Source organism: Ictidomys tridecemlineatus, chromosome 4 (assembly GCF_052094955.1).
Source record: "Ictidomys tridecemlineatus isolate mIctTri1 chromosome 4, mIctTri1.hap1, whole genome shotgun sequence".
Lineage (NCBI taxonomy): Eukaryota > Metazoa > Chordata > Mammalia > Rodentia > Sciuridae > Ictidomys > Ictidomys tridecemlineatus.
This window is the reverse complement of record NC_135480.1, coordinates 196535234-196561463: the sequence shown is the minus strand read 5'-3', so window position 1 is coordinate 196561463 and position 26230 is coordinate 196535234. Positions and strand designations below refer to the sequence as shown.

General features: G+C 41.1%; 1 protein-coding gene across 7 annotated transcripts in view; it reads left to right on the top strand.

Moving 5' to 3' along the window:
* The window catches only part of Cdk5rap2 (CDK5 regulatory subunit associated protein 2), a 180148-nt gene that overhangs the window by 13426 nt on the left and 140492 nt on the right, over window positions 1-26230 (top strand). For 6 of the 7 annotated variants that reach the window (XM_078048082.1, XM_021723477.3, XM_078048081.1 and 3 more), the window contains exons 4-5: window positions 19171-19281; window positions 23056-23132. In XM_078048082.1, the coding sequence (XP_077904208.1) occupies window positions 19171-19281; window positions 23056-23132 (188 nt within the window). Of the gene's footprint in view, window positions 1-19170; window positions 19282-22379; window positions 22437-23055; window positions 23133-26230 lie in introns of those variants that run through there. The other variant, XM_078048083.1, reaches the window with a different exon arrangement.

Below are 26230 nucleotides of genomic sequence, written 5' to 3'. Positions count from 1 at the left end.
TCAGCCTTTCATATGAGGGCCACTTGCAGGTCCAGCTTTGGGTATTTAATGAGGGTGTTCCATATTGCGCAGTTGAGGGTAGCTAGCATTTGTTGAAGGCCTTGTAGTAACATAAGGCACGTTATTTATGGCTCCTAATTAGTCCTTGCTTCAACTCTTCAGGTATTTTGTATTATCTCCACTTTACAAACAAGGAATCTTAAGAGTGGGAAAGACTTGTTTCAGGTCATATGATATGTGAGGGGATACAGAGCTGGAATTGGATTCCATGTTTTTAGTGATTGAAGAACCATTATTCTTTCCAGTGCCTTGCACCCCCCTGGTATTTTGTAGACGTGGTCGCTGTTGAGCGGGCCACGAGCAGCCTGCACACAGCACCAAGGAGTCATTGTGTGCCAGTGTCTTCCAGTGCTGTGTCTTTCATTTGTTAGCCGAGGGATTTTGTTGTCAGGTATCAGGAAAATAAGGTTATTTTCCCAATTCCAATTCTCTTTAACAAGTTACCTGCTCTGTGCTCTCATTTATCATGGGAAGAATTAGACCCTTCTTCATTTGTAACCAAATGAAATCCATACTATGCAAGACACAGGAGATATTTATCAGAGAGAAGACGGAGGACACAGAGAGAAGGACGCGCCACAATTATGTTTCTCTCTCCCAGTTGTCTTTACAGAACAGAGTGGTGCTGTCTCTGAATTTAATTTAGAATACTCATTACTGCTAATAGTTATCTGCAAACCACCAGTGACCAATTGAAGAAATGACTTGTCAGATCTCTAATGGAAACAAGTAATTTCTGAGCTTTGAGTTGTTATAATTTCAGCTGTACAATGCGATCTATGCTGTGGGTCTAGGGCCTCAAATGCATGAGATTTGATTATTCCATATTGTGTATAATTAAAATCTACTCTACTTTTAAGTGATTGTTCCTGTTTTATCATAAGAGTAATAATAGCTACTGTTTATCGAGTTCTTGTTCTGAGCTGGGAACTTAAAGTGTTAAACTATATATATTACTTTACTATTAAAGCAGCTTTGCAAGGAGGTGATTATTTTTGAAGGGCACTGTTAAAGTTTAACAAAATGGTAGAATTTTGGTTGTGCATTTCGTTGCCTGCCTTTTGAATGGGAAGGAATCCTGAATCTAGCTTTCTTTATTACATGGAGGAGAGACTGAGGGCTGGGCATGAGTGTGGCAAAGCCATTCTAGAGGTGTCCATGCTGCCTGGGTCCTACCACAACTTCTGGGGTCAGATTATGTTTGTGCACTTCTGCTCAGTGACCTTGGGTCTGTCACTTAACCTTTAACATGGGCTTGATAGTAGCCCTTACTTCATAAGGCTGTTGGGAGCTTCATGAGGGCAGCATGCGTTCCAGCACCTCCTGCGTTCTTTGTGTGGCTGTTTGTCCTTCTTTTTCTTATTGTTATTATTATACTTGTCACTTTTCTCCACTTTGCCATGTGATGGAAGTTTCACTTGTTCAGACTGCTCTTGACAGTCTATATCCAGTTTTTTTTGAAGGTGAGAAAGAGCCTTCTATGCCAGTATGTTTTAGGATTTATGTTTTTTCTTTATGACTGTGGTCCTTTGGCTGCTGTTAGGTTTTTATGGTATTAATATTTTTTATTGTACATTTTCAAGAGCAAATTCTGCAGCTGAAATTGAAATGACCACACTGTTCTCAGTATCTCCCTTTCAGGTCTTTATTGGTCACTGAAATTTTTCCTTTGGCCTTTGCTTCATTTTCGTAGCTCAGGTCATAGATCTCTGTGTGGTGATAGTCTGAACTTTCTGTGGGGTGCCTATAAAAAGTACTTGTAATATCTAAAGCTAATTTTAGAGTCAGCACATATTAAAGAAGGGACTGAAATACTTTTGTTTTGAAGAGGAATTTCATGACTCCTATCTAGTCTCAGATGACTGATATCTAAACGTGAGCAGTTGCATTTAGCTAGAGTCTAATAAGACCTAGGCCCTCTCATGGTCTTGCTCAGGGTTTATCCATTCAGTAAGAGTTTTCACAAAATATCCCTGTGCCAGGCTGACAACCAGGGTGGGGGAACCTGCAGTGGATTAAGACCAGGTAAGTTTCCCTGCCAAGACACTCGGTGTTAGTTGGAAAGATGGGTAAGAAAATAGTCCATTGGTGAAATGTGGAAGTTCAGGCCCTGAGGGGCATGGGTTGGGTCTGGGCCTGCTGGGGGATTCAGGGACGCTTTCTTGGAGGAGCTGTTGCCTGAGGTGGAGCAGGAGGGACAAGTCAGGACTGGACAGGTGGAGAGGGCTGGGAGAGCATCCCTCTCAGGACGCATGTGTGGTATGAGACAGTGGGGCAGGCATGGTGAGCTTAGGGCACTGCTCATACCCTGGGCCTGTGAAGCAAGCTGGGGTCCCAACCCACAGGCTCTTGAACATTATGCTGCTTTGTTTGATATTAGTCCTGAAGGTGAAAGGGAACCAGTGAAGGATTTTAATTGTGGGGGGAAAGGACCAGAATTGTGCTGTCAAAAGATGACCCACACTGGCGATTGTGAGGAGCAAGTTTTGGAGAGGAGAAGGCTGGTGGCCAGATGATGAGGTGAAAGGCTGCTGTGGTGGTGTGGACCAGAGGGAGGAATGCCAGAGCTCAGGGCGTGGAGTCCAGAGGTGTGGGGTGGGGTCAGGACATCAGCTGGAGGAGCTCGGGCACCATGTCATCCAGCCAGCCCTCAATGGACACATGGAGGCTGGAAGCCCAGAGTGGATGAGACTTATTCAGTCTTTGACCCAGGTCTTCTGGCACAAAAAGTCCTTTCTGGTGTGTTCTCTGTGCTGCCTCAGTACTCACTGACACGTGGGAACCACACACTGCTTCCTGTGGGTCTTTGTTAGCCAAGGATGTGGTCGCTGGGGAAGGCCCTGAGGTGGGAAGTTAGTGAGCCATCTCAGTCTTCTGTGAGACCTGGTCTCATCAGTTCTTTCTAGATGATAATGTGGGGAGCTCCCTGGCTGGAGGAGACCTGGGAAGCGCATTTTGTGAAGGCCTGAGTTTATCTGCTGTGACCTATTCTGGATACTCTTTCTTTCTTTAAAAAAATTTTTTTTGAAGCTGGGCACATGCCTATAATCCCAGCAACTCAGGAGGCTGAGGTATGACGATGGCAAGTTTGAGGCAGCCTTAGCAACTTAATCGAGGGCCTAGGTAACTTAATGAGACCCTGTCTTGAAATAAAAACTAAACAAAATTTAAAAAGGGATTGAATGTAGCTCAATAGCAGAGTAACCCTGGGTTCAATCTGCAATACAAAGAAAGTTTTGTTTTTTTGTGTGTGAATGAGGAAGACCCAGAATTTGGTGTGACATGTCCACATGATTGTCCTTATCAATATATAGAATAGTTTGGTTTTGGCCTTTGACAGGGAGTGACATCATTAACTTTCCATCTCATTACTGATCAAATGCATTATTTAGTGACTGTGTAATATTTCATAAAGGCTTATATTAAAATGGTAGATTGAATCAGTTTACATAATTGCCTACTGTTCGACATTTCAGGTTGTTTCTTGTTTCTCAGAATTACAGGCAAAACTGTGAAGAAGCTTTTTGGTTTGATGCCATCCCATTTATTGATAATTGATTTTACTTCCTGTGCTTTTCTTATTAAGGAAGTCAGTTCTTGTGCTGATATGTTGGAGTGTGGGCCTATGTTTACTTCTAGTATGTGCAGGGTTTCTGGTCTAATACCTAGGTTCTTGTTCCACTCTGAGCTGGGTTTTGTGCAGGCTGAGAAACAGGTTAAATTTCATTCTACTATGTATGGATTTCCAGTTTTCCCAGCACCATTTGTTGAAGAGGCTGTCTTTTCTCTAATATGTTATTGGCACCTTTGTCTTGTGTGAGGTGAGCGTGAAGAGACAGCCAACAGGACGGGAGAAAATCTTCGCCACCTGAAACTCAGAGCATTAATTTCCAGGATGTATAAAGAACTCAAAAAACTTAACACCAAAATAAAACCAAATAACCCAATCAATAAATGGGCAAATGAACTGAACAGATGCTTCATAGAAGAAGAAATATAAATGGTCAGCAAATATATGAAGAAATGTTCAACATCTCTGGCAATTAGAGGAATGCAAATTAAAACTATACTGAGATTCCATCTCATTCCAGTCAGAATGACAATTTTCAAGAATGCAAGTAATAATAAGTGTTGGAGAGGATGTGGGGAAAAAGGTTCACTTATACATTTGGGTGAGACTGCAAGTTGGTGCAGCCACTCTAGAAAGCAGTATGGAGATTTCTCAAAAAGCTTGGAATGGAACAACTATTTGACCCATTATCCCACTCCTTGGTATGTATCCAAAGAAGTTCAAATCAACATACTACAGTGATGCAGCCACATCAATGTTTATAGCTGTTGTAATAGTAAAGCTATGGAATCAACCTAGGATCTGTTCAATAGATGAATGGATAAAGAAAATGTAGTATATATACACAGTGGAGTATTACTCAGCCATAAAGAAGAATGACTTTATGACATTTCCCAGCAAATGGATGGATCTGGAGACTGTCATGCTAAGTGAAGTAAGCCAGTCCCCCCAAACCAGAGGTTCAGTGTTTTCTCTGATAAGTGGAAGCTAATCCACAATAAGGGGGTCGGTGAGAGGGAGAATAGAAGTGCAGTAGACATGGAGAATGGAGGGATGGGGGTGATAAGCAAAGGAAAGACAGTGGAATGAATCTGACATAGTTTTCCCATGTACATATATGAAAACAATACAGTGAATCTTACCACCATGTCCATCCATAAGAATGGGACTCCAACTAGAATAAGGTATATTCCATGCTTGTATAATTATATCAGAATGGATTCTGCTGTCATATATAGCTAAAAAGAAGCAATTTAAAACAAAAACAAAAAAACTGTGATATAGTTTTGTTTATTTTATTTTTTTTTAGGGTAAATTCCTGGAAATGGGATTTGGGGATGTCAGAGGTTTCAAATATAAATCATATGCAACAAACAGTAGAATACTGTTTGTTGCATATGATTTATATTTCAGAGCAGGATTGATTTCAGTGGCCTCCTCTGTAAGGGACAGGGAGACCCTTAGCCAGATGGGGCTGAAACACTTGTCTGTTTCTGTTCCCCACCTTTGTCTCTTTGTCGTTGTCCTTTGCTTGACTTGTCTCATACCCAGCTACCCAGAGGTATCTATGTTCTTGTATTGAGGTTCTTACTTATTTGTTGAAGATTTTTGTTCTTAGTTGAGATAGTTGGTCAACTTGGAGTGTCTTACCTGCTTTGACAAGGAGATTGCATCTTTAAACTTGCTCTGTAATAACTGTATTGTGAGTTTCTTATTATCAGAGAGCACCCCCACCCTTCCCATTTGTGTAGCCCCGAAGCTTTCAGAAGCACCGTGATGGGTAGATGCAACGTAGACTTGACATGATGAGGATTGGTTGGAGGTCTAGTTGATTGGAGGTCTGGCTGGTTGTAGGTCTTCACTGACTTGTGGCCTTGCCTTGGTGGCTTCCAGAACCTCACATCAAGTAGGCCTAATAGAGTCTTTTGTTCAGAGTCACATGAGGATTTCATGAGCTGTGGTATGTACAGTGCCCACCTGGCGTGTCACCTGGCATGTAATGGGCACTCAGTGAGCACGAGCATGTGCTCCAGTCGGAAGGTCAGTCTGTTGTAGCCACTGCCTTCGGGGGCTGCCTCGTCAGTTTTAATTTTCTGTTGGTCTTTTTATGTTCAACTTTGGAATAAAATCCCTAATTTCTTGCCATGACCCCTGAGGTCCTGTCCTCAGTGGTCGGAGCTCCCTGTCTCTCTGAGCTCTGCATGTTCCTCTCTCCCCTGTTACTGCCTGGCCACACCAGCTTGTTCCTGTGTCAGGGCCTTCAGCATGTCCTACTTTCTTGACAGGACACCTCTCTCCCTTTCCTTGAATGTCAGCTCCCAGACCTGCACGTCTCAGCTTTAACGTAACCTGGTTAGAGAGGCTAACCACCACTCCCTGCACTCGGGCTCTCTGTTCTAGCTTGCACTTGGCACCTTTTCTTTTCTACCGTGGATTTTATGATAGTTTATTTTTCTGTCTTTATTCATGTGCTTGCTTAACATGTCTGTCTTTACTGTATGTCTAGTACTCAACCCTGAACCCAACAAGATAGTAGACACTTAACAAACATGGGTTGATTGGATGGGTGCACAAGATAATAAATCTTCAAGTTTTGATTGCTTTATCTGTTAAGTAAGAAAAATAATATTTATTTCACAGGCTTGTGGTGAGGTTTAAATACCCTGCCAGGACAAGGCTAGCCTCTCAGGTCTTCAGTCAATGGTTTCTGCTGTGATTAGCATTAATAAAGTGTCTGGAGACAGCGAAGCTGGAGGGAAACAGTTTGGTAATGAGGGTGAGGCATGCGGAGCCAAGGTCCTAGGAGAGGAAGCAGTAGGGAGGGCCAGGCGAGGTGAGGGTGGGAGACTGGGGTGGGGGGCTTTTTGGAATAAGCCAGGAGAGGAAGAATGGGGGTGAACAGAGCAGTGGAAGACGCTGAGGAACAGGTCTGTAGCTGGCAGTGAGGTCGCAGCCCCTCTGCACACAGAGGGCTTTGTGGATGGAGTCCAGCACTTGGAATAGGTTTGGCCCAGGGCTGGGGTGGCTGTTGGTGGTGACTAGAGGAGTTATAGGTCTGTGTGGGAGCCTGGCCTTTGCTCACTAGATTGAACTCCTGAGTCTCTGTACTTCTGCACGTCTGGCCATGCCCTCCAAAACCCTGGCCAGATGGTGGCCTGGGTAGAGTACATTTTTACAATCTTTTTGAAGGCCATTTGGAAACAGATTTTAATAGTCTTAAAAATAAAATTGCTCTTGAGCTCAGTAATCTATTTTGGGGAAAATTGTCTCCTAAAGAAACAACCTGGTGGAAGGAAAAGATCTGTTCGTGAAGGTGTTTGTTGCCACGCTGGGTATATAACTGTGAAACACTGGGAATGGGGAAACTGTGTTTTACATTTGTCATTGCTGACTTCCTGTAACAAGATTGGTTGAGGGTGTTTCACAGGTGAGGAAGCTGAGGTTGAAAAGATGAATGATTTGCCCATGAGCTTGATTTGACTGAGAAGCTAAAAGAAGTCAAGTTAAACCTTGTCTTTTTGATTGTAAAGCCTGTACAGTTCCTGCTGCAGCACTCAGAGTCCATTAGTTAGTGCTCAGTAGAGAAATGGTTCCGTAACTCTTAATCAATTCACTGGGCTTTTTAGTGCAGTCATTTTAAGTGATTCTTAAGTGTAATTCTGCAACAATATGAAAAATACTTAAGATGTAATCTTTAGTGAAAGCAATGGAATATATGAGTTCACTTATTTTTTATTATATTTTAAAATTTGTTCTAATTATACATGAAAATAGAATGCATTTTGACACTTCATACATAAGTGAGTATGACTTCTCAAACATGATATAGAGATACACAGGTCATATAGTCATGTATGCACATAGGGTAATAATGTCCAATTCATTCTACTATTGCTCCTACTCACAAATTCAGTGATAATTCTACAAAAAGGTATATTCCTGATCAGAGACTGAAAAGCTTATGAAAAGAGTGGATTTCATAAGGCAATTATATGCCAGGCATTGTTTGGGTTCCATTTAAAAAATTTGTTATTGCTGCAGTGTTGTTTGTTAGTAAATAGATATTTGCTTAGTAACAGTGTTCCTGATGATCACCAGGGACAATGTTGGCCTCACAAACTCATTCCAGATTGTCCTCATTTGACTGTGTTGGTAGAACTACCTTACGTGCAGTCTTGTTTACCACAGTTGGATTTGGGACAGCAAGAGTGCATGTTTTTTTTGTTTGTCTAGGTGAGGTCTCACAGTTTCTGTACTTGCAAAGAGAGTGAAAGATTATTGGCAACCCAAAGATCAGCTGAAGTGAGACATGGATTCCTTTTTAAAGCCACACCATGTTTATCGCTTGCTATGTGCTGGGCTGTGCCAGGTGCTTAGCTCATTAGTTGTCAGAACACCCCTGTGAGGTAATTGATTTTATCCTCATTTTATAGAAGAGTTAACAGTGGTTCTAAGATGTTAAATAGTCTTCCCAAGGTCACAGGACTCACAAGTAGCAACACTGGGAGTTGAGTCAGTTTCTGCTGCCCCCAGAACCCTTGCTGCTGGCCCTGCTGTCTAGGGAAAGGTGATCTGGTAGGGGGGGCTTCTGCTTTGGAGCCCAGGCTCTTGCAAGCTGGTGAAGATGATAGCCAGAGTGTTATGTTTTAGATGTGAGGTGTTCCCTAAAAGCTCATGTGTGAGAACATGCAAGGAAGTTTAGAGGTAAAACAATTGGGTTATGAGAGTTTTAACCTACTTAGTACATTAATCCCCTGATAGGGATTACCTGGATGGTAACTCTGGGCAGATGGGGTGTGCCTTTGGGATACATATTTTGTCCTGTTGAGCAGAGCTCTCTGCTCGCCATGTTCTGACCTGCTTTCCTTCACCATACCCTTCCGCCATGATGTTCTGCCTTACCCTGGGCTTTAAGAAATGGAGCCAGGCATCTATGGACTGAGACACCTGAAACCATAAGTCCCCAAATAAACTTTTCCTCCTTTAATTGTTCTTGTCAGACCTTTTGGTCACAGCACTGAAAAATCTGGCTAAAACCCAGAGGTAGGCAGCTTGCTTAGATTTCAGTCGAGGCAGGGCTGGTTGGAGTTGCCCTAATTCTTTTTTTTGGGGGGTACTGGGGATTGAACTCAGGGGCACTCAGCCACTGAGCCACATCCCCAGCCCTATTTGTATTTTATTTAGAGATTAGGGCCTCACTGAGTAGCTCAGTGCCTTGCTTTTTGCTGCTGCTGGCTTTGAACTTGTAATCCTCCTGTCTCAGCTTCCTGAACTGCTGGGATTATAGTTGTGTGCCACGGAACCCTGCCCGATTCTTTTTTATGTCGTGGGTTTGAATTTTTCTTCCCTTTTGGATGGAGCATGAGGCTAAGCTAGGTTTTTGACAGAGTGGGAGTAGGAGGAGTTGGGGACAGAAGTTCGAACGACTGACCAGGAGTCCTGTAAAATTTCTCCCTCTCTCCAGCTTCAGAAAGCAGCATCCTCAACCACGCTGGGATATTCCGTTTCAGATGGCTGCAGCCCACAGTAACCCCTGGGCTCCGAGGCTGGGATTGGCAGACACAGCCCTTGCTTGGGCTGACTTTTGAGCATTATGTTTCTAAGTCATACTTGGTGGGTTTTATATTTTTGGGTGTTTATTCCTACTGTGTGGTAAGTTGTTTTCAATTCTTCCACTTCAAGTTTCTTTTCCTCTCTTAAACTTGTTCTCGTAAAGGGAAAAGTACACATGAGAAAAATATTAATGTGGGTTAAATTCTTATGCTGTGCTAGGTATGCTATTAAACATTCTGGTTCATTTCTTCTAATTCTTATAGTAACTATGAAATAGGCATTTTTATAATTCCATTTTTATGGATGAAAGAACTGAGGTGCACAGTGAACTTGAGTAAGGTCATCTGCATTGTTCATTAATTTATTCACTCACTTATAAATGTTGGTCAAGTGTCTACTGTGTTCCCAATTCTCTGCTAAAAACCTCTGAGAAAACAGCCATGGAAGATTAAGTTCCTGCCCAAGAAGGGATTATATTCATGGAACAAACATGATAATAAATAAGAAACATGTAAGTAAGCTGGGCGTGGTGGTACACACCTGTAGTCCCAGTGGCTTGGGAGGCTGAGGCAGGAGGATTGTGAGTTCAAAGCCAACCTCAGCAAAAGCAAGACACTAAGCAACTCAATGAGACCCTGTCTCTAAAATACCAAATAGGGCTGGGATGTGGCTCAGTGGTCAAGTGCCCGAGTTCAATCCCCGGTACTATCCACTACTCCCAAATGAAACGTGTAAATAAATAAGGTGAATACAGATTGTGAACAGTTCTTGTTAGAAAATAAGAGCTGTGTGTTGCCGAGTGACATGGTGGGGAGAGATGAGCACTGCTTGAGACCAGGTGGTTTGGCAGTGATAGTTGAGCTGAGATGGGAGAGATGAGACCCAGCCACCTGGCTTTTGCTACAGGAAGAACATTGAAGGACAACAAGGGCTTGGCTTTTGAGGACCAGAAAGGAGGCCAGTGAGGCTGGAACACTGTGAACCTGCTGGAGAGGCAGCAGGAGCTAGATCTTGTAGCTCTTTGTGGCTGTGGCAGGGAGTTTGATTCTAACAGTGATGTGAGAAAACAATGGAAGGTTTAAGCAGGACAGTGATATAGACCGACCTGACTCTGAAGCCCATGTGGGTCTCGTGACATATACTTCCATGAGAAATTCTTAGGTGTCTGTCCATCCATCCATTGGCTGTTGTGTTTTTGACTGGAATGTGCAAGATGGCTGTGTCTCCCCATCTCTGAGAGGGGTAGCTAGAAAGGCAGTAACTAAGGTGTAGGCAGAGTGGCCATGTCTGTGATGGGAAAGTAGAGGGTGTGTGGAAGCATTTGGAAGGGTCCCCAGCCCAGCAGAGGAGACTGAGAAGTGATGGTGCGCCTAGCTGATGGCCGGCCACGTGGAAAATGTGCTGCTTGCGTTTCTTTTTATTCATTTGGGCCTTTCTGACATTTGTGTGACCTTCTGAAGGCATATTTGCTTTTCTCTTATGTTTTTTTAAACTTCTTTACCTATAAATAGGACACATATTCCTTCAAGTGTTAAGAAGAATTTTAGCATTATGTACAATGTGGGTATTCTAAGCAACTGCCATAAATATTTTATTGGTAGCTGAGTAATAGAATAAGGTTTCTTTATAGGAAGCATCTGGTGGGATAGGCTTTTTTGTTTGAATGAATGTTTTATGTGCTGTTTCCTTAAAACATTTAAGAGGAGGCTTTAATGAGCCTACCAATTGTTTCTTGTGCTGTTCTTGTTAGCCACAAAATTGAAATCTTAAGCAGTGCTAATGAGAGGGCCAAGGGCAGACTGTTTGAAAATACACCGAATGTAGAATACGCTTATCATTTTCTTTAATCCAGTCCTAAACCATGTTCATTCAAAAATATTATATGCCATTAAAGTTACTTTTTAAAATGCTGAAAAATGCCCAATGAGTGTATATATGTGGAGAGGTACTAGCATCCAGTGTGGCTATTCACATTTTTCTATATTTCATTTTAGTTATCTTTTTAAAGAACTTATATTGAGATATGATTCACATAAAATAAAATCACCAATTTTAAGTGTTCTATGAATTTTGGCAAATGTGTACTAATTACTATCATAATCAAGGTATTTTTTTGTGTGTGTATGTGGACAGTTCTAGGCTCATGTAACCGTCACCACAATCAGAATAAAGACCAGTTCCATACTGCCAAGATGGTCTCTTCTGGTGCTTCTTTGCGGTCAAACCCTCTCTTTGCCCCAAACCTCTTGGCAACTAGTATTCTGTTTTTCCATCCCTATAATTTTGCTTTTCCCAGAATGCCACTTAAATGGAATCACACAGTAGGCATTCTTTTGAGTCTGACTTCTTTGTCTCCACAAGTCTCTGAAACTCCTTCATGTCCTTGTGTGGGACCTGGTAGTTGAGAACTTTCCTATTATCAATGTGCACTATTTGTCCATTGACCCTGTGAAGGACATTTGGGTTCTTACCAGGCTTTCATGATTAATAATAAAGCTGCAGTAAACATCTGGGTGCAGGTTTTTGTGTGACCTCAGGTTTTCCTATTTTTTTTTTTTTTTTTTTTTTTAGGATAAACATCTAGTATTGCTGAGTCACATGGTAATTGTAGGTTTTTGGTAAGAAGCTGCCAAAGGATTTTCTGGCTTGAATGCATTCCTGTGGGCAGAGGAGGTTTCCATTTGTTCTCATTCTCATCAGCATTTGGTCAATTAAAAAAAAATTAGCCATTCTAATAGGTGTGTATTGGCATTTCATTGTTATTTTAATTTGTATTTCCCTAAAAGCTGAGGTGTTTAAAATCTTTTCTTACACCTATTTACCATCTGTATTTCTTCTATTGTCACATTGCTGTTCAGATCTTCAGATACAATGTAGAACAGGAATTTTGGGAGTGGATCTCCTTTCCTTATTATTGACTTTAGGGCAGATAAAAAATTCAGGTTTTTTTTTTATCTTTAGTTAAACATGTATTGTTTTTAGTAGATGTATGGCTTTTTTTTGTAGATGCCTTAGCAGATTAATGAAATTTCCTTTACTTAATAGTTTGATATAATTTCCCCCCCATGAATGGGTTTTATCCCATGCTTTTTCTCATCTATTAATAAGATCATATTATTTTTTATTCTTTATTCTGTTGGTATGGGGATGTTTCAGTCAGATTTTTCGCTGTTGTGACTAAAATATCTGACCAGAACAAGGAGGAAAAGTTTGAGGGCTCATGGTTTCAGAGGTCTTAGTCCATAGAAGGCCGGCTCCATTCCTCAGAGCTCGAGGTGAGATTGAACATCATGGCCAGAGAGAGTGGCAGAGGGAAGCAGAGACTCCCGCTTGCCAGATACAAGTATGTACCCCAAAGCCACAACCCATGCCCCACCTCCTCCAGCCACACCCTACCACTTCAGTTACCTCTCAGTTAATCCCGGTCAGGGGATTAATTCACTGGTTGGCACTCCTACAACCCCTAATCATTTCTCCTCTGAACCTTCTTGCATTATCCCACACATGAGCTTTTGGGGGACACCACGTCTAAACCATAGCAGTAGATTACATGGATTGACATTCAGGTAGCGAATTAGCTTTGCACTGCAGGGATGAAGTCCACTCATAATGCATAAATAAATTTACTCAGATTACCAAAATTTAGTTGAAGATTTTCTGCTTATGTTCATGAAGCCTTTGGTGGACAATTTTCCTGTAATATTTCTTTCTAGTTTTGGTGTTAGAGTAGTGCTGTTTTCATACAAACATGTGGGAAAGATTCCTCATCTTCTGTTTTTTTTTTTTTTTTATACTGGGGATTGAACCCAGAGGTGCTTACCACTGAGATATATCTTCAGCCCTTTTTATTTTTAATTTTTATTTTTAGATAGAGTCTCGCTAAGTTGCTTAGGGTTTCACCAAGTTGCTGAGGCTGGCTTTGAACTTTTTTTTTTTTAAATACTTTTTTCAGTAATAGTTGACACCATACCTTTATTTTATTTATTTATTTTTATGTGCTGAGGATCGAACCTAATGCTTTACACATGCTAGGCGAGCATTCTACCACTGAGCCACATTAGCCCTGGCTTTGAACTTGTGACTCTCCTGCCTCAGCCCCCCATTACAGGCATGCGCCACCATGCCTGGCCCTCATTTTCTGTTTTCTGGAGAAGATTGGGTAGACTTGGTATTGTTTTTTTTCTTTAAAAATTTGATAGAAATTACTACTAAAATCATCTACATCTGCAGTTTTCTTTTTAATAAGATTTTTAAGTACAAAATCAAATTTTAAAATAAATACATCAAAGGCTGGGATTGTGGTTCAGTGGTAGAGCATTTGCCTTGCATGCATGGGGCACTGGCTTTGATCCTCAGGACCACATAAATAAATAAAATAAAGGTATTGTGTTCTACAACTAAAAAAAATACATCAAGTTAGTTTTTATTTGAATTTTGAAAAATTGTGACTTTCAAGAAATTGTTATTTAAGTCGTCTAATTTATGTGCAGAGTTATGTGCAGTATTTCTTTCTTTATGAATTGTCATGGATCTGTGTTGATGGGTCCTCTTTCATCTTTTGTTTTTCCTTTTTGTGGTACTGGGGTTTGAACCCGGGGCCTCATGCATGCTAAGCAAGTGATCTACTACTGAGCAATACTGCAGCCCTCTTTCATTTTTTCAAAAACATTTTTTCTAGTTGTCGATGGACCTTTATTTTATTTATTTATATGTGGTGCTGAGAATCGAACCCAGTGCCTCACACATACTAGGCAAGCGCTCTGCCACTGAGCTACAGCCCCAGCCCTCTTTCATTCTTTATATTAGTAATTTGTATCTTCTTTGGTCTTTGCCAGTCTTGCCAGAGTTATATGAATTTCATTGATCATTTTGAAAGAACCTGCTTTTAAAATTGATTTTTCTCCATTGTTTTTCTGTTTTCCATTTCAGTGATTTCTGAAGTTTATTGTATCTTTCTTTCTGCTCAGTTTGCTTTCTGTTCAGTTTGCTCTTTTCCTGGCATCTCAAGGTAGAAGTTTTGATTGATTTGAGGCCTGCCTTCTTTTCTAAAGCATTTGATAGTATAAATTTCCCCGGAGCATTGATTTAGCTGCATTCTACAAATTTCAATATATTGTTATTTTCATTTTTGTTTAATTCAAAATTTCTCCTAATTTCCCTTGAGGCTTCCTCTTTGATCAATGAATTGTTTAGAAATGTGTCATTTAATGTCCAAGTGTTTGTAGATTGTTCAGTTTTTTTTCTGTTATTGATTTTTAGTTTTTAGTTTAGTCAGAGAACATAGTTTGGTTTCAGTTCTTCTAAATCTGTTGAAGTTTGTTTTGCGATCCAGGATATCTTACAAGTGTTTCGTGCTTGCTTGAGTTACTGGGTAGTATTTTATAAATGTAAGTCAGATCCTGTTGGTGGATTGATGAAAGAGGAGTATTGATACCACCAATTATACTTGAGTTATTGTCCATTTCCTCCTTCAGTTCTATTAGTTTTTACTTTATGAATTTGAAGGCATGGTATTAGGTTTGTGTACATTAGGACCTTAGAGTTTTCATTGTGTAATGTTCCTCTGGGTCCTTGAATAATTCTCTTTGCTTTGTACTCTACAGTTTCTGGTATTAATTGCCATTTGAGCTTTCTTTTATTTGGTGTTCACATGGAATATATTTTTTCCTATTCTTTCATTTATTTATTTATTTTGGGGGGATATTGGAGATTGAACCCGGGGACATGAACCACTGAGCCATATCCCCAGCCCATTTTGGCATTTTATGTAGAGACAGGGTCTCACTGAGTTGCTTGGTGCTTCACTTTTGCTTCTGCGTTGGCCTCCTGAGCCGTTGGGACTACAGGCATGTGCCACCGCACCCAGCTATTCTTTTACTTTAACCTATCTCTATCATTATATTTAAAGTGAGTTTCTTGTGGGTGGCATAAAACTATTTTTAAAATCTGTTCTTACAATCTCTGTATTTTAATTGGTGTGTTTATTCCATTTACATTTAATATGTATGAAAGTGTTTTGATTTAGACCTATTTTTCATTCTTCTGTTTCCCTTTTCAAACCTCTTTTAGATCATTTGAATTATTTTGTATTCCATTTAGACTTATGTAATTGTTTTTGGAACATATCTCTTTGTATAGTTTATTTAAAAAGATTACAAATTTTAAGTTGGTATTTTTGAGATTACTACACACATCTACACATACAAGGAGCTTTACTACTGCTCATCTCCAATATGTATAATATCAACATACACTGAAAACCCTACCTGATCCTTTTACAATGTTGTTTTCAACTGTCATATATAGATATTTTAAAGAGCTAGGTATCCAGATATTACCATTTGTTTTTCTCTTTCTTCCATTTCCAGAGTTCTGCATTCTCTTCTGGTATCATTTCCCTTCAATCTGAAACACTTCCTTTATCATTTCTTTCAGAACAGTCATTGCCAATGCACCTATTTGCTTTCCCTTAATTTGAGAATGTCTTCATTTTACCTTTCTTTCTCAGGATATTTTTGGTGGATATAAAATTCTGCATGGTGATTTCTTTGAGCAGTTTAATATTTCCCCGTGCCCCTGTATTTTTTTAAAAAGTAATTTTAATTTGTTCCTTTTAGTTATAATGACAGTAGAATGTATTTTGGCACATCATACATACATGGAGTACATAGCCCCTGTAGTTTTGATGGAAAGGTCAGCTGTCATTTGAATCATTGTTCCTTCCCCATGTGTAAGATGTCAGTTTCCTCAGGTGTTCGAGAGTTGTTTTTGGTCTTCAATGTTCATCAGTGTGTGAGGAGGGTATGTTTCTTTGAGCTTATCTTGTTTAGTGTTTAGTAAGCTCCTTGAATCTGCATATCTTATGCTTTTTTCAAAATCAGAAAGTTGAAAAGTATCATTTCTTCAAATATTTTTTCTGTACTGCACTCTTTCACCAATTTTTCATCTATTTTTTCAGGCATTGTGGTGAATGTTGGATCTTTGGTCGTTGTCATAGAGGCTGGGCTAATTTATTTCAAGTTTTCTTTTCCCTTTGTTTTCATATTGGAGGGTTCTTGTTGATCTCTTTTCAAGTTCATCTCCATTTTTTTTTAAGCCCATCTACTCAACTTGTTATTTGGTTCTTGTATTTTTTGGTCTAAAAATTTCTGTTTGGCTCTCTTTTATATTTCTTGACTGAGACTTTATATCTTTCTATTCATTTTGAGACTATTCATCCTGTGGCTTGGATCATGGTTTTACCTCTTGGAAATATCCTAGGCCTTTCAAAGATGTTCCCTTTTGATATAGTCAAATGCATTTATCTTCTTTTCACAAAAACCTGAACTCAACTTTATTATCCTTATGTTAGAATGAAGAAACCAAGGCTCAGAGGGGTAGCATGTCTAGGATTCAGTGTGTAACATGTACATTGAACTTAGTATTGTCACAAAGCCCCTGGTCTTTCTGGTTTGGCTGAGAACTGATCTTGAGTAGTGACTTTGTGAATGGGAAGGGGACAACAAACACATGACTTACAGTGTGGGCAGACACTAGGTTAGTAAAACATCAGCTCTCTTTACATAATACAAATAGTCTTTAAAAAGACTGTATTCATTTATTATTACTTCAAAAGTATTTTATTTTTTATTAAGGAATTTAAATTCAAGAGATAAAAAGGGTATAGAGCATACTACCAGATGAATGCCATTGTATCAAGCCAGTAAGCATGCATTCATAGCCCTGAATATAAGCGTGTTTTTAATTATAGTCTCATTCTGTGCAGTAGATCACTAGAGCTTATTCTGACTGAAACTTTGTCCCTTTGATTAACATCTTTCCTTTCCCCACTTATACCCTCCTTCCCCTGCCTTGTATAGTAACCTGCCATATAGAATCTATGCCATGGAATTATTTAACAGTGCATCTTGATAATAATGAATAAGCCAAGTGGTCTCTCACTCTTTTTTTGTGACTTTACAGTATTATGTTAAGTGGATATATTATAATTTACTTAATGATAAACTAGTTGACTTTTAATGATTTAAATTAAAATAAAAATTTTGTTGTTGTTGTCAATGAGACCTTTATTTTATTTATGTGTGGTGCTGAGAATTGAACCCAGTGCCTCACACATGCTAGGCAAGCACTCTACCACTGAGCTACAACCCCAGCCCCATTAATAATTTAAATTAACCATGGACTTTTTGACTTGAAAAACTTTTAAAAGTGAAGTATGACATACATATGGGAACATATACATGTGTGACTAGTTCAATGACTTATCAAAGAAAGACCATATACTGTAATCGTCACCAATGACAAGAAATGGACCATTCAGTACCCAGTGACAAGAAATGGACCATTCAGTACTCTGTGGCTCCTTCCAAATGCCATCCACTTTTTGTCTCTAAAGGTAACCACTACCCTGGACTGACTTTCAGTCCCTGCTTAGCCTGTGCCTCTGTCATTCTCTTTCTTGCAGTGCCACGGAAGGATATCTTTTTCATAAGGCTGAGACTCAAAGGTAAAAAATTAAGCAGAGAAGGAGAATGTGGGGGACGGTGGAAGGACTCGGAGAAGATTTAGCTATTTAAGCATGCAGATATAAACATTTGAGGGAGGTGCTTTTGTGTGTATTCTGTTCTTGGAGTTAGGTTAGCCCTCCCAGCAAATCTTGCAAACCAACCAATCCAAAGAAATCAAATATTTTCTTTTGGCAGTGAGGTTTAGTGACAGATTATAGTCACTGGAGACACCACAGCGTAGGAGTCCCAGTTCTTGGCTGGTGGTGTGGTCTTTGATCATGGGTACAGCAGGGTGTGCTTTCATGGTGTGTTTCAGGACTGAGAGACTCTGGACACCAGATGTGGGCCAGTGCTTTTAGACATGATAGGTTCTCAGGATCAGTCCTCTTCATACGCCCCCCCCCTTCCCCAAGCTTTTATTTTTGACAAATTTCAAAATTTTATGGTAAAGTTGTAAAATGGTACAGCACTCTAGATTCTTCATCCAGATTGAACAGTTAATAATTCTTAGATTTGTGTTCTCCCTTTTGGTCCTCTTTCCCCACTCAAGGGAGAGTTAGTTACGGATATCATGACACTCCCTTTAGTACTTCAGCACGGGTCTCTTAGAATGTTATCCTACAAGATCAGAATGCTGTAACCTGATATCAAGTTGTTATTATCATCTTGTAACATTTTTTGAGATTCAGTTGCATGTAGCACTCATGCTTCTCTAACCTCCATCTAACACCTTTCGCTTCAGATTGTCATCAAGATGTTTGAAGAGTTGAGGTCTGTTGTTTTGCAGAATGTCCTTCAACTTAAATTTGTCTGATTGACTCCTCTTCATTAGATTTGGGTTAATGGTTATAGAGAGGAGCACTTTAGATAGAATTAATTGCTCTCAGTGATTTATTTCAGGAGACACGTGATGTCAGTTTGTCCCATCAATGTGATATTAGATATATTTTCTTGATTAAGCTGATACATGCAAGATTCTAAGTTATAAAGGTACCTTTTCATTTGTAGGTTCTAAGCCATCTGTGGGAGGGTATCTTGGGACTGATATCCTGTTCTCCAGTAATTTTTCGCCTGATGCCTTATATTACCTGAATCAATCATTGCTTTAGAAGTTGCATCATAGTGATTTTCTTTTTCTGTTATTCTTCATTTATTTACTGGATTTCTTTTGTAAAGGAGACTCCCCTTTTCCTTTCTTCCTTCCCCATCTCATTCTATCTTATCATGTGGACTCATGAAATTTTTTTTTTATTTAGTTGTTCTTCATTTCTGTCATTATTCATTTTTATGCTCAAATTTGGCTGGTGGGACCTACTTAATCTTCTGGGTTGATATTACTGTAGCAAAGGTAAATTCTCTGTATTTAACATTTGAATTCATTTTGTAGCCTTAGAAGCTGTGGGGATTAATATAGGACTCATCAGTTAGATGCTCTGCCTTTTGTTTGCCTTAGATAACCTTTCTGTGCTCATTTTCCAGCAAATCACTGAGTTGAAGAAAGAAAACTTTAACCTGAAGCTCCGTATCTATTTCCTTGAGGAGAGGCTGCAACAGGAACTTGATGGCCCCACTGAACACGTCTACAAAACTGTGAGTGGCCCACTTCTGCTGTCTTCCCTGTGTCTGTTCTCACAGTCATTCCAAGCAGATATTTTATTGATTTTGTTCCTAGAGTTGGCATGAATAGATGGAGACGCTAGCATTCGATTTGGATTGATTACAGGGAGCATAAAGATACTAGGCTGACCCTCATGTTAAGCAAATAGGTACATGATTAATTTTAAGGAAGTCTTTTACTCTCTCTTAAAGGTCAGAATTCTGAGCCACTGTCTTTTTATCTCAGTTGCCTTTTTATAATTATTTACTTGGAAGCAGGCAGTGGAATGATAGAATGGCTTTGGATTTAAGTCCTACTGTTACCAATTAACTGGGGTAACTTCAGGCAAGTCACTTTAGCTCTCTGGGCTTGTTTCCAGAGTTGAGTGATAATCCCTGTGTCATAGAGTTGTTTGTGTGGATTAAAAAGGAATGACAGATGGAAAGCTCCGGCACAGGGTCAGTGCTGGATAATTATCAGCATAGTCTTATTGAGGCTTCCTTTGGCCACCCCAAGTTAGGATTGTCAGTTTTTCCTGTGATTTGACTCTTCTGTATTCTCAAACTCTTGCTTAGAACTGTCAGGAAAAAAAAAAAAGTTTATTCCTATTTGAAGTCTTGACCTGGATGTCTTTATCTGAAAATAAACCTTGGCTCTGAGAGTTGAAAAAAGAACTTGGCTTTCTTGAAAAGACAGGAGTATAAACAATATTTCGGTGCCCCCTGTTTTTAGCTTTTTCTAGTAGATTAGCCCTTGGCCTGGGAATTATTCCATCTTTTCTCCTCTGAAGTTTATACCAGTGGAAACTTTTGAAGGAGGAAAAACAACTCTCCTTGAATGTCAGTGGAGGAGCATAAATGGGCTTTTCTTGAAGAGAGCTTGTATTGTCCTTTGCAGGAATTGAAAATCTCCCTTGTCCCTGAAGGCACAGTTTTCTTTCTTCATAGGGGTAGGGGTGCAAAGATGACAAGGCTGTCCCGTTTTCTTGAAGGGGATGGTGATGCAATCAGAATTTGAAAGAAAAAGCAGTAGTTTGAAACCTTTTTTGTGTAAGTATTGTGGCCATGCATCTTGGAACTTCTGGGGTTATTGGAAGCCACACTGTCAGGCACCTGTCCGGCACCATCTTGGGTGTTTGTGCATCTCAGGACAGCCCTGTGCAGTGGAGGTTATCCTCATCTTATAGGGGAGGAAACAGATGCTCAGGGAAGATCAGTAGCTTGGTTGATGTCATTTAGCGAGGTATGAGGCAGATTTTGAGTGCAGGTATGGTTACCTCAGTGTACCATGCTGCTTCACCTGTTTTTTTCCCTGTTGTCTGTGTAGATGGACTGATACAGTTACCTCCCTCCCAGTTAACTGTGTGGATAGGTGCACATGATTCAGAACTCATAAAACAGAAAAGGGACACACTGAAAAGGGCTCCTATATCTACTCAATATGATTGATCAATTGATTGTGTGTGTGTGTGATAAGAACAAGCATGTTCTGCCCGGTTCCTTGTATTTTTCATTTAATTATGTCTTAGATATCTTTGTTTGTTTGTTTGTTTCTTTTTTTTTTTGTAGCAGGGATTAAACTCAGGGGTGCTTAACCACTGAGCCATATCCCCAGCCTTTTATTTATTAAAAAAGATTTTGAGACAGGGTCTCATTAAGTCCTAGGACCTTGATAAGTTGCTGAGGCTGACTTTGAACTTGCAATCCTCCTGCACCAGCCTCCAAAGCCTCTGGGATTATAGGCATGTGTCACTGTGCCCAACACTTAGATTTATCTTTTCTTGGTAGTTTAAGAACTTCTCATTTTTTATAGCCTTATAATAGTCCATTTTATACTTAGAAAATGTTCTGACTTTTGGTTTGGAAATCACTATCACTTATATAAGCTTATAACTTAAGATATTGGCCATGTCGGGTCCCATGTTTAAATCTGCCAGGTTGGGTTCCATTTGGCTCATCACAAAACAGAGCTCTTAGAACATATCAGTCCACTCGGTCTCTGCAGCTCTGTTTTGTGAGAGTTGGGAAGGGCATGCTGCATTTGGAGGGTGTTTCTGTAGTTTCCATAGAGCCACACTTGAGGCACTCAGTGTCCTGGCCTATTGCAAAGGTCACTTTCTTTTAGGAAAAGTTCTGCTTCATAGGTGACATCTTCAGTTCCTGTTGTGCACAGTGAAGAGGGTAATGTTGACTTCCTGTGCCAGCTGAGTCAGTCCTCAGAGCCCCCGGCACGTGGGCTTTGTGCTTTCCACTCGACACTCGAGGGGTCTGAATGGAAAGCACAAAGGAGCATGGCTTTCTCACCCTGACCATGTGCTGGAGAACAGGCACAGACCACATCTCCAGATTTGTGCCTTCTGTGAGCATGAAGGCAGGGCCTGGGGCGGTCTTGTTTGCTCCAGTGTCCTCATTGTTTGTTCTGTCACAGGCCCAGGGCAAGTGCCTGCAACAGGAAGGAGTGAACAAGCGAGTGTCCGCTGACTGTGGTCTCCTCCTGGGGAAGTGTACAGGTGGAATTCGAACCTGTGGGTCCTTCTGGTTCCATGTTCAAGACTTCCATTTTATTAGTACTTTCAACTTGGTGTGCTCATTCCCTCAGAACTGCTTGGCAGAAAGAAGGGATAATATAATATAATCCTCTGTGATTATAAATTTTACTGGAAATAATAATAATGATAGATTATAATTATTAATAACTCTTAATATTATTACTATTATTATTATTATTAGGTACTTGGGATTGAACCCAGGGATGTTTTACCACTGAGCTACATCCCAGTCCTTTTTAAAATTTCCAGACAGGGTCTGAGTTGATGAGGATCTTGCTAGATTTGTGATCCTCCTTCCTCAGCCTTCCCAGTCTTTGGGATTATAGGTGCATGCCACCACATCTGACTGGTTATTTTTAGTTGAAATAATACATGTGTCATGGAGTAGAATATAAAATTGTCACTAATTATTAAAATAAAACAGGAGAGTGAATTTAGAGGAATCTTGGAATGCGAACTCTGTACTCTGAACCCCTGTCTCTGCTGCATGCATTCTTCTCATCATTCTCTCTGGGATACATGAAGGGATAGGTTTGAGAAGCCCGCCATTGCTCCACTATGTCATGTTGTGTTCTGTCTAAGATCCTGTCTGAATCTCACGTGAGTTGTGGTGTGTGAGGATGGTGTGTGTCTCACTTTGTTCCCGTCAATTAAGAGAAAGCTGGTTGGAGAACACTGTCCCTTAGTGTCATCCTGCTCCATTCGGTGTGGCTTTTTTGTGAGTACCCTGAAACCTTATATCTAAGCCACGCAAACCATGATGTGGACTCCCACTTACCCGTTCCCAGGTTTTATTTATTTTGTTTAAGCTGTAGCATGTTCTCACTGCTACAACCACCACATGCATGATTGTAAACAACCAGAAGTAATTGCCTGGAATGGTAAAAGCAAACTGTAAATTTGCTTGGCGGAAGGCAAACAATTTTTAAATCAGCCTCACTTGTATGACATTTATGCCTCGATATTTGAATGCTCTGGCTGTTAGAAGCTTGCAGCATTTACATAATTGTTCCAAGTCTAGAGAAACCCAGGGCTCTCTTTTGAGACCACCAGTGTTTAATAATTCCCTTTTCCCTGTGCCTTGAGGCTAATGAGGGCTTCGAATCTAACATCTGCTGTTAAAGTGTTGCAGGGTCCGTCTGTGTGGGGGGCGGCTCGCCTACCGATGAGATCTCGAGTCTTAATGCTGCTTCTTTTCTTTCCTTATCTCATCTGGAAGAACATCGAGCTCAAGGTGGAAGTAGAAAGTCTGAAGCGGGAGCTGCAGGAGAGAGAGCAGCTGCTCATCAAAGCCTCGTGAGTATGGTCGTGCTGCCCAGCTGGGAGGTCACCTGGGCTTTTCACGGCGGGCGCTAGGCTGGTCAGTAACTGCTTTTCTAAGCCAGTTGTTCTCTGCTTGGCCTCCAAGGACTCCAAGGAAGTTTTGGTTTTATTTAATTACTAATTTTTCAACGAACTAGCCTAGAGAAATGAACAGGTCTTAAGTGCAGCATGGTGAATTTTCACCAAGCAAACACACCTGGGGAACCATCCAGACCAGGAAGGAGAACACTATGGGTTTGAAGCCTCCTTGTGCTTCTCCCCAAGGTAACCACTGTTTTGATCACTCTTGTCATGATTGCTTAGTTTTCCCTGGTTTTCAACTTCATATAATTGGAATTATACAATAATGTATTCTTTTGTGTCTAGCTTCTTTCCTTAGCAATATATTTGTGAGATTCATCTGTTGTTAATTGTGTCAGTGGTTCATTCATTGTAATTGCTGTCAAATTAAAGCGGACACCGTGGCGCACACCTGTAATCCCAGGGAGGCTAAGACAGGAGGATCAAGAGTTCAAAGCCAGCCTCGGGGAGGCTCTGAGCCTCAACTCAGTGAGACCTCTGTCTCTAACTAAAATACAAAAAAGGGCTGGGGATGTGGCTCAGTGGCTGAGTGCCCCTGGGGAAAAAAAAAGGTCAAGGGGTCCTGGTGGGTGAGGCAAGGAAGCAGAAGGTGAGGTAACTATTTAGAAAATCTGTTACAGGCCCTAGGATCCTTATAATGTTTTGTTTGAAAGGGGTTCTGTTACTTAAAAAAAAAAATTGAAATATTTTAGTATTTCCATTAATTAGTTCAATATTCAAATGTTAATGTATTTGTTGAACAACAGCACAGTTTAGAGAACACAGCCTGCAGTCAGCTGCTTCTCCATTCATCCATCAACATTTATTACATAATGACTTGTGTCACACACTGAGGCCCTGAAAAGAGACACTACCTCCTCCCAGAACTCACTGGAGCTGCCGAGTGGTTTATATTCTTGTGAATGAGTGGAGTGTGGAGGGGCAGTGATGGAGGGCATTTTGGGGGAAAGTGGGGCTCGATTTGCCTCCAAGAGTGGAATACGACTTCCCAGGGCTGCCTCGCTGAGGCTGGCTGGAAGCTCACGTGGGCATGCTCCCTTTATCATGGAAGCAGAGCTCCTGCTGGGCGTGGCGGGCTCTTTGGCTTGGGACACAGCTGCTCCATGCCAGGCCAGGGTAGCTCCTCTCACTGCCGTAGTCTGGCAGCTGGGCATTGGTCTGTGTTGGCTTTGAGCAGATGAGAGGTTCCCAGGCCTGGGCTTCTCCTCTGAGCTATGCTAAACTTGCACAGGCAGCATTTTTCTGAATGCGTAAATGAATAAATATAAGCAGATTAAAAGTCTTTGTTATTATTTATTTATTTGTTTATTTTTGGAAGCATGTCATTCTCAGCTGTGAGGCAAATCTACTTTCCTAGGCCTGGAGATCAATAATAGAATTTAGTGTGTTTCCTGTACATTGCAGGCCTGCAGGTCTTGACCAGGCCTTGTTATTAGCTGAGCATGTCCATAGGGAAACACCAGTTGACAAGGTCTCATGTGCACGCTTCAGGGACAGCATGCAGCATGGAGTGCTTGGGGCCTTGCACACAAGTTTGTGTGCATATATTTTCCAATCTTCCCAGGCTGGTGTTCAAGGCTCTTTGCCATCTGACCAGCAGATGCTGTCTCTGTTGGATGGGTCAGCTGTTGTGCTGCACTGGACAAGGTTCCTGAGGTTGCAAAGTGATGATGAAGCTTAGGTTCTAGTGGAGCTGATGGCAGTCAAGTATTTGCAACAGTAAATGCATGAATGCAAATTGGGAAAAGAGCTATACGGAGAAAATAAAGGGAGCAGTGGGGGCTTATAGTTGTGGGAGTAGATATGTATGTACGTAACTGGGAAGGTGAGCCTGTGAGGTGGCATTTGAAATGAAATCTGAGGCGTACGGAGGAATTGGCAGGTGAGTGGATGGAGAAGCGTTGAAGGAGAAGGGAATGCATATATGTCTTAGGAAATGAGAAGTCTAGGACCCTAGTGATTTTGGTTTTTCCCCTAAGATCAAATGAACAAGTGACACAATTAAGAGTTTTGCTCTTGAGAAGGTCACACTCCGTGCTGGAAGTGGGTGGTGGGGAGAGCGAAGGGGAAGCAAGGAGGCCAGCTAGGATGCTGTTCAGTGGGCGAGGTGAGAGCCGCGTGCTGAGTGGTGGTGGTGGGAAGGACACTCGGGCAAGCCCACAGGCCTTGGTGTGAATGAGGAGGAGAGGGCAAGGCTGGTGCCTCCTGGGGTTAAGAGCGTGAGCTCTGCTCGGAAACGTCGCTGGGACTTCACCACTTTAGCCTCCTCTCCACCAGCTCTGCCCTGCTGCGTTGAGGGCTCCACTGGTGCTCCTGTTCTGGCGTTCTCACCTCGCCCTGGTGGGCTCTTCCCCTTTTGCTCCCCCCAGCCCAGTGCCTTCCCACTGCCTTGCCCTTGGAAAGGCTCCAATGTGGATCACCGAGGCTCCTCCAGTCCATGTCAGTCTCTTCAGACTCTGACATGTAATGATAAGTCCATATGCACACCACTTTTGAGGTTAAGAACACTTTTACTCCCCTTGACATCCCATCATTATTCCGAGCAGAGCAAATCTAAAGGAGTACCCTCATTTTATAGAGGAGAGGTTTTGGGTCTGGCAACAGGAAGGGTTCTAAGCCCTAGTCAGAAAGGTCAGAACGAGGGTGAGTTCCCCGACATGGAGCACAGCTCCAGGCTTCAGATTTTGTTTTTTGATTTTCATGCATAGATGGAAGATACCTTTGCCAATATGCTTCCCTCAGCTCTCTTTTCTGCTGTATGATTTTTGGTGGGAGTGGAATATGGGACCTGCTATAGGAAAAGCCCTTGCTTTTCCCTGAAAACTATAATTAGAATGGAAAGAATCCAGAGAGAATGTTGAGGATACAGGTTAATGAGAAGAGAGCTGGGATGTAGCTTCATTGTAGAGTGCCTGCTTAGTGTGCTCACTGGGGAAAAAAAATAATGAGGGTAGTATTTCTAGAAGGTTCTTTCTTATGTTGGATAGAAA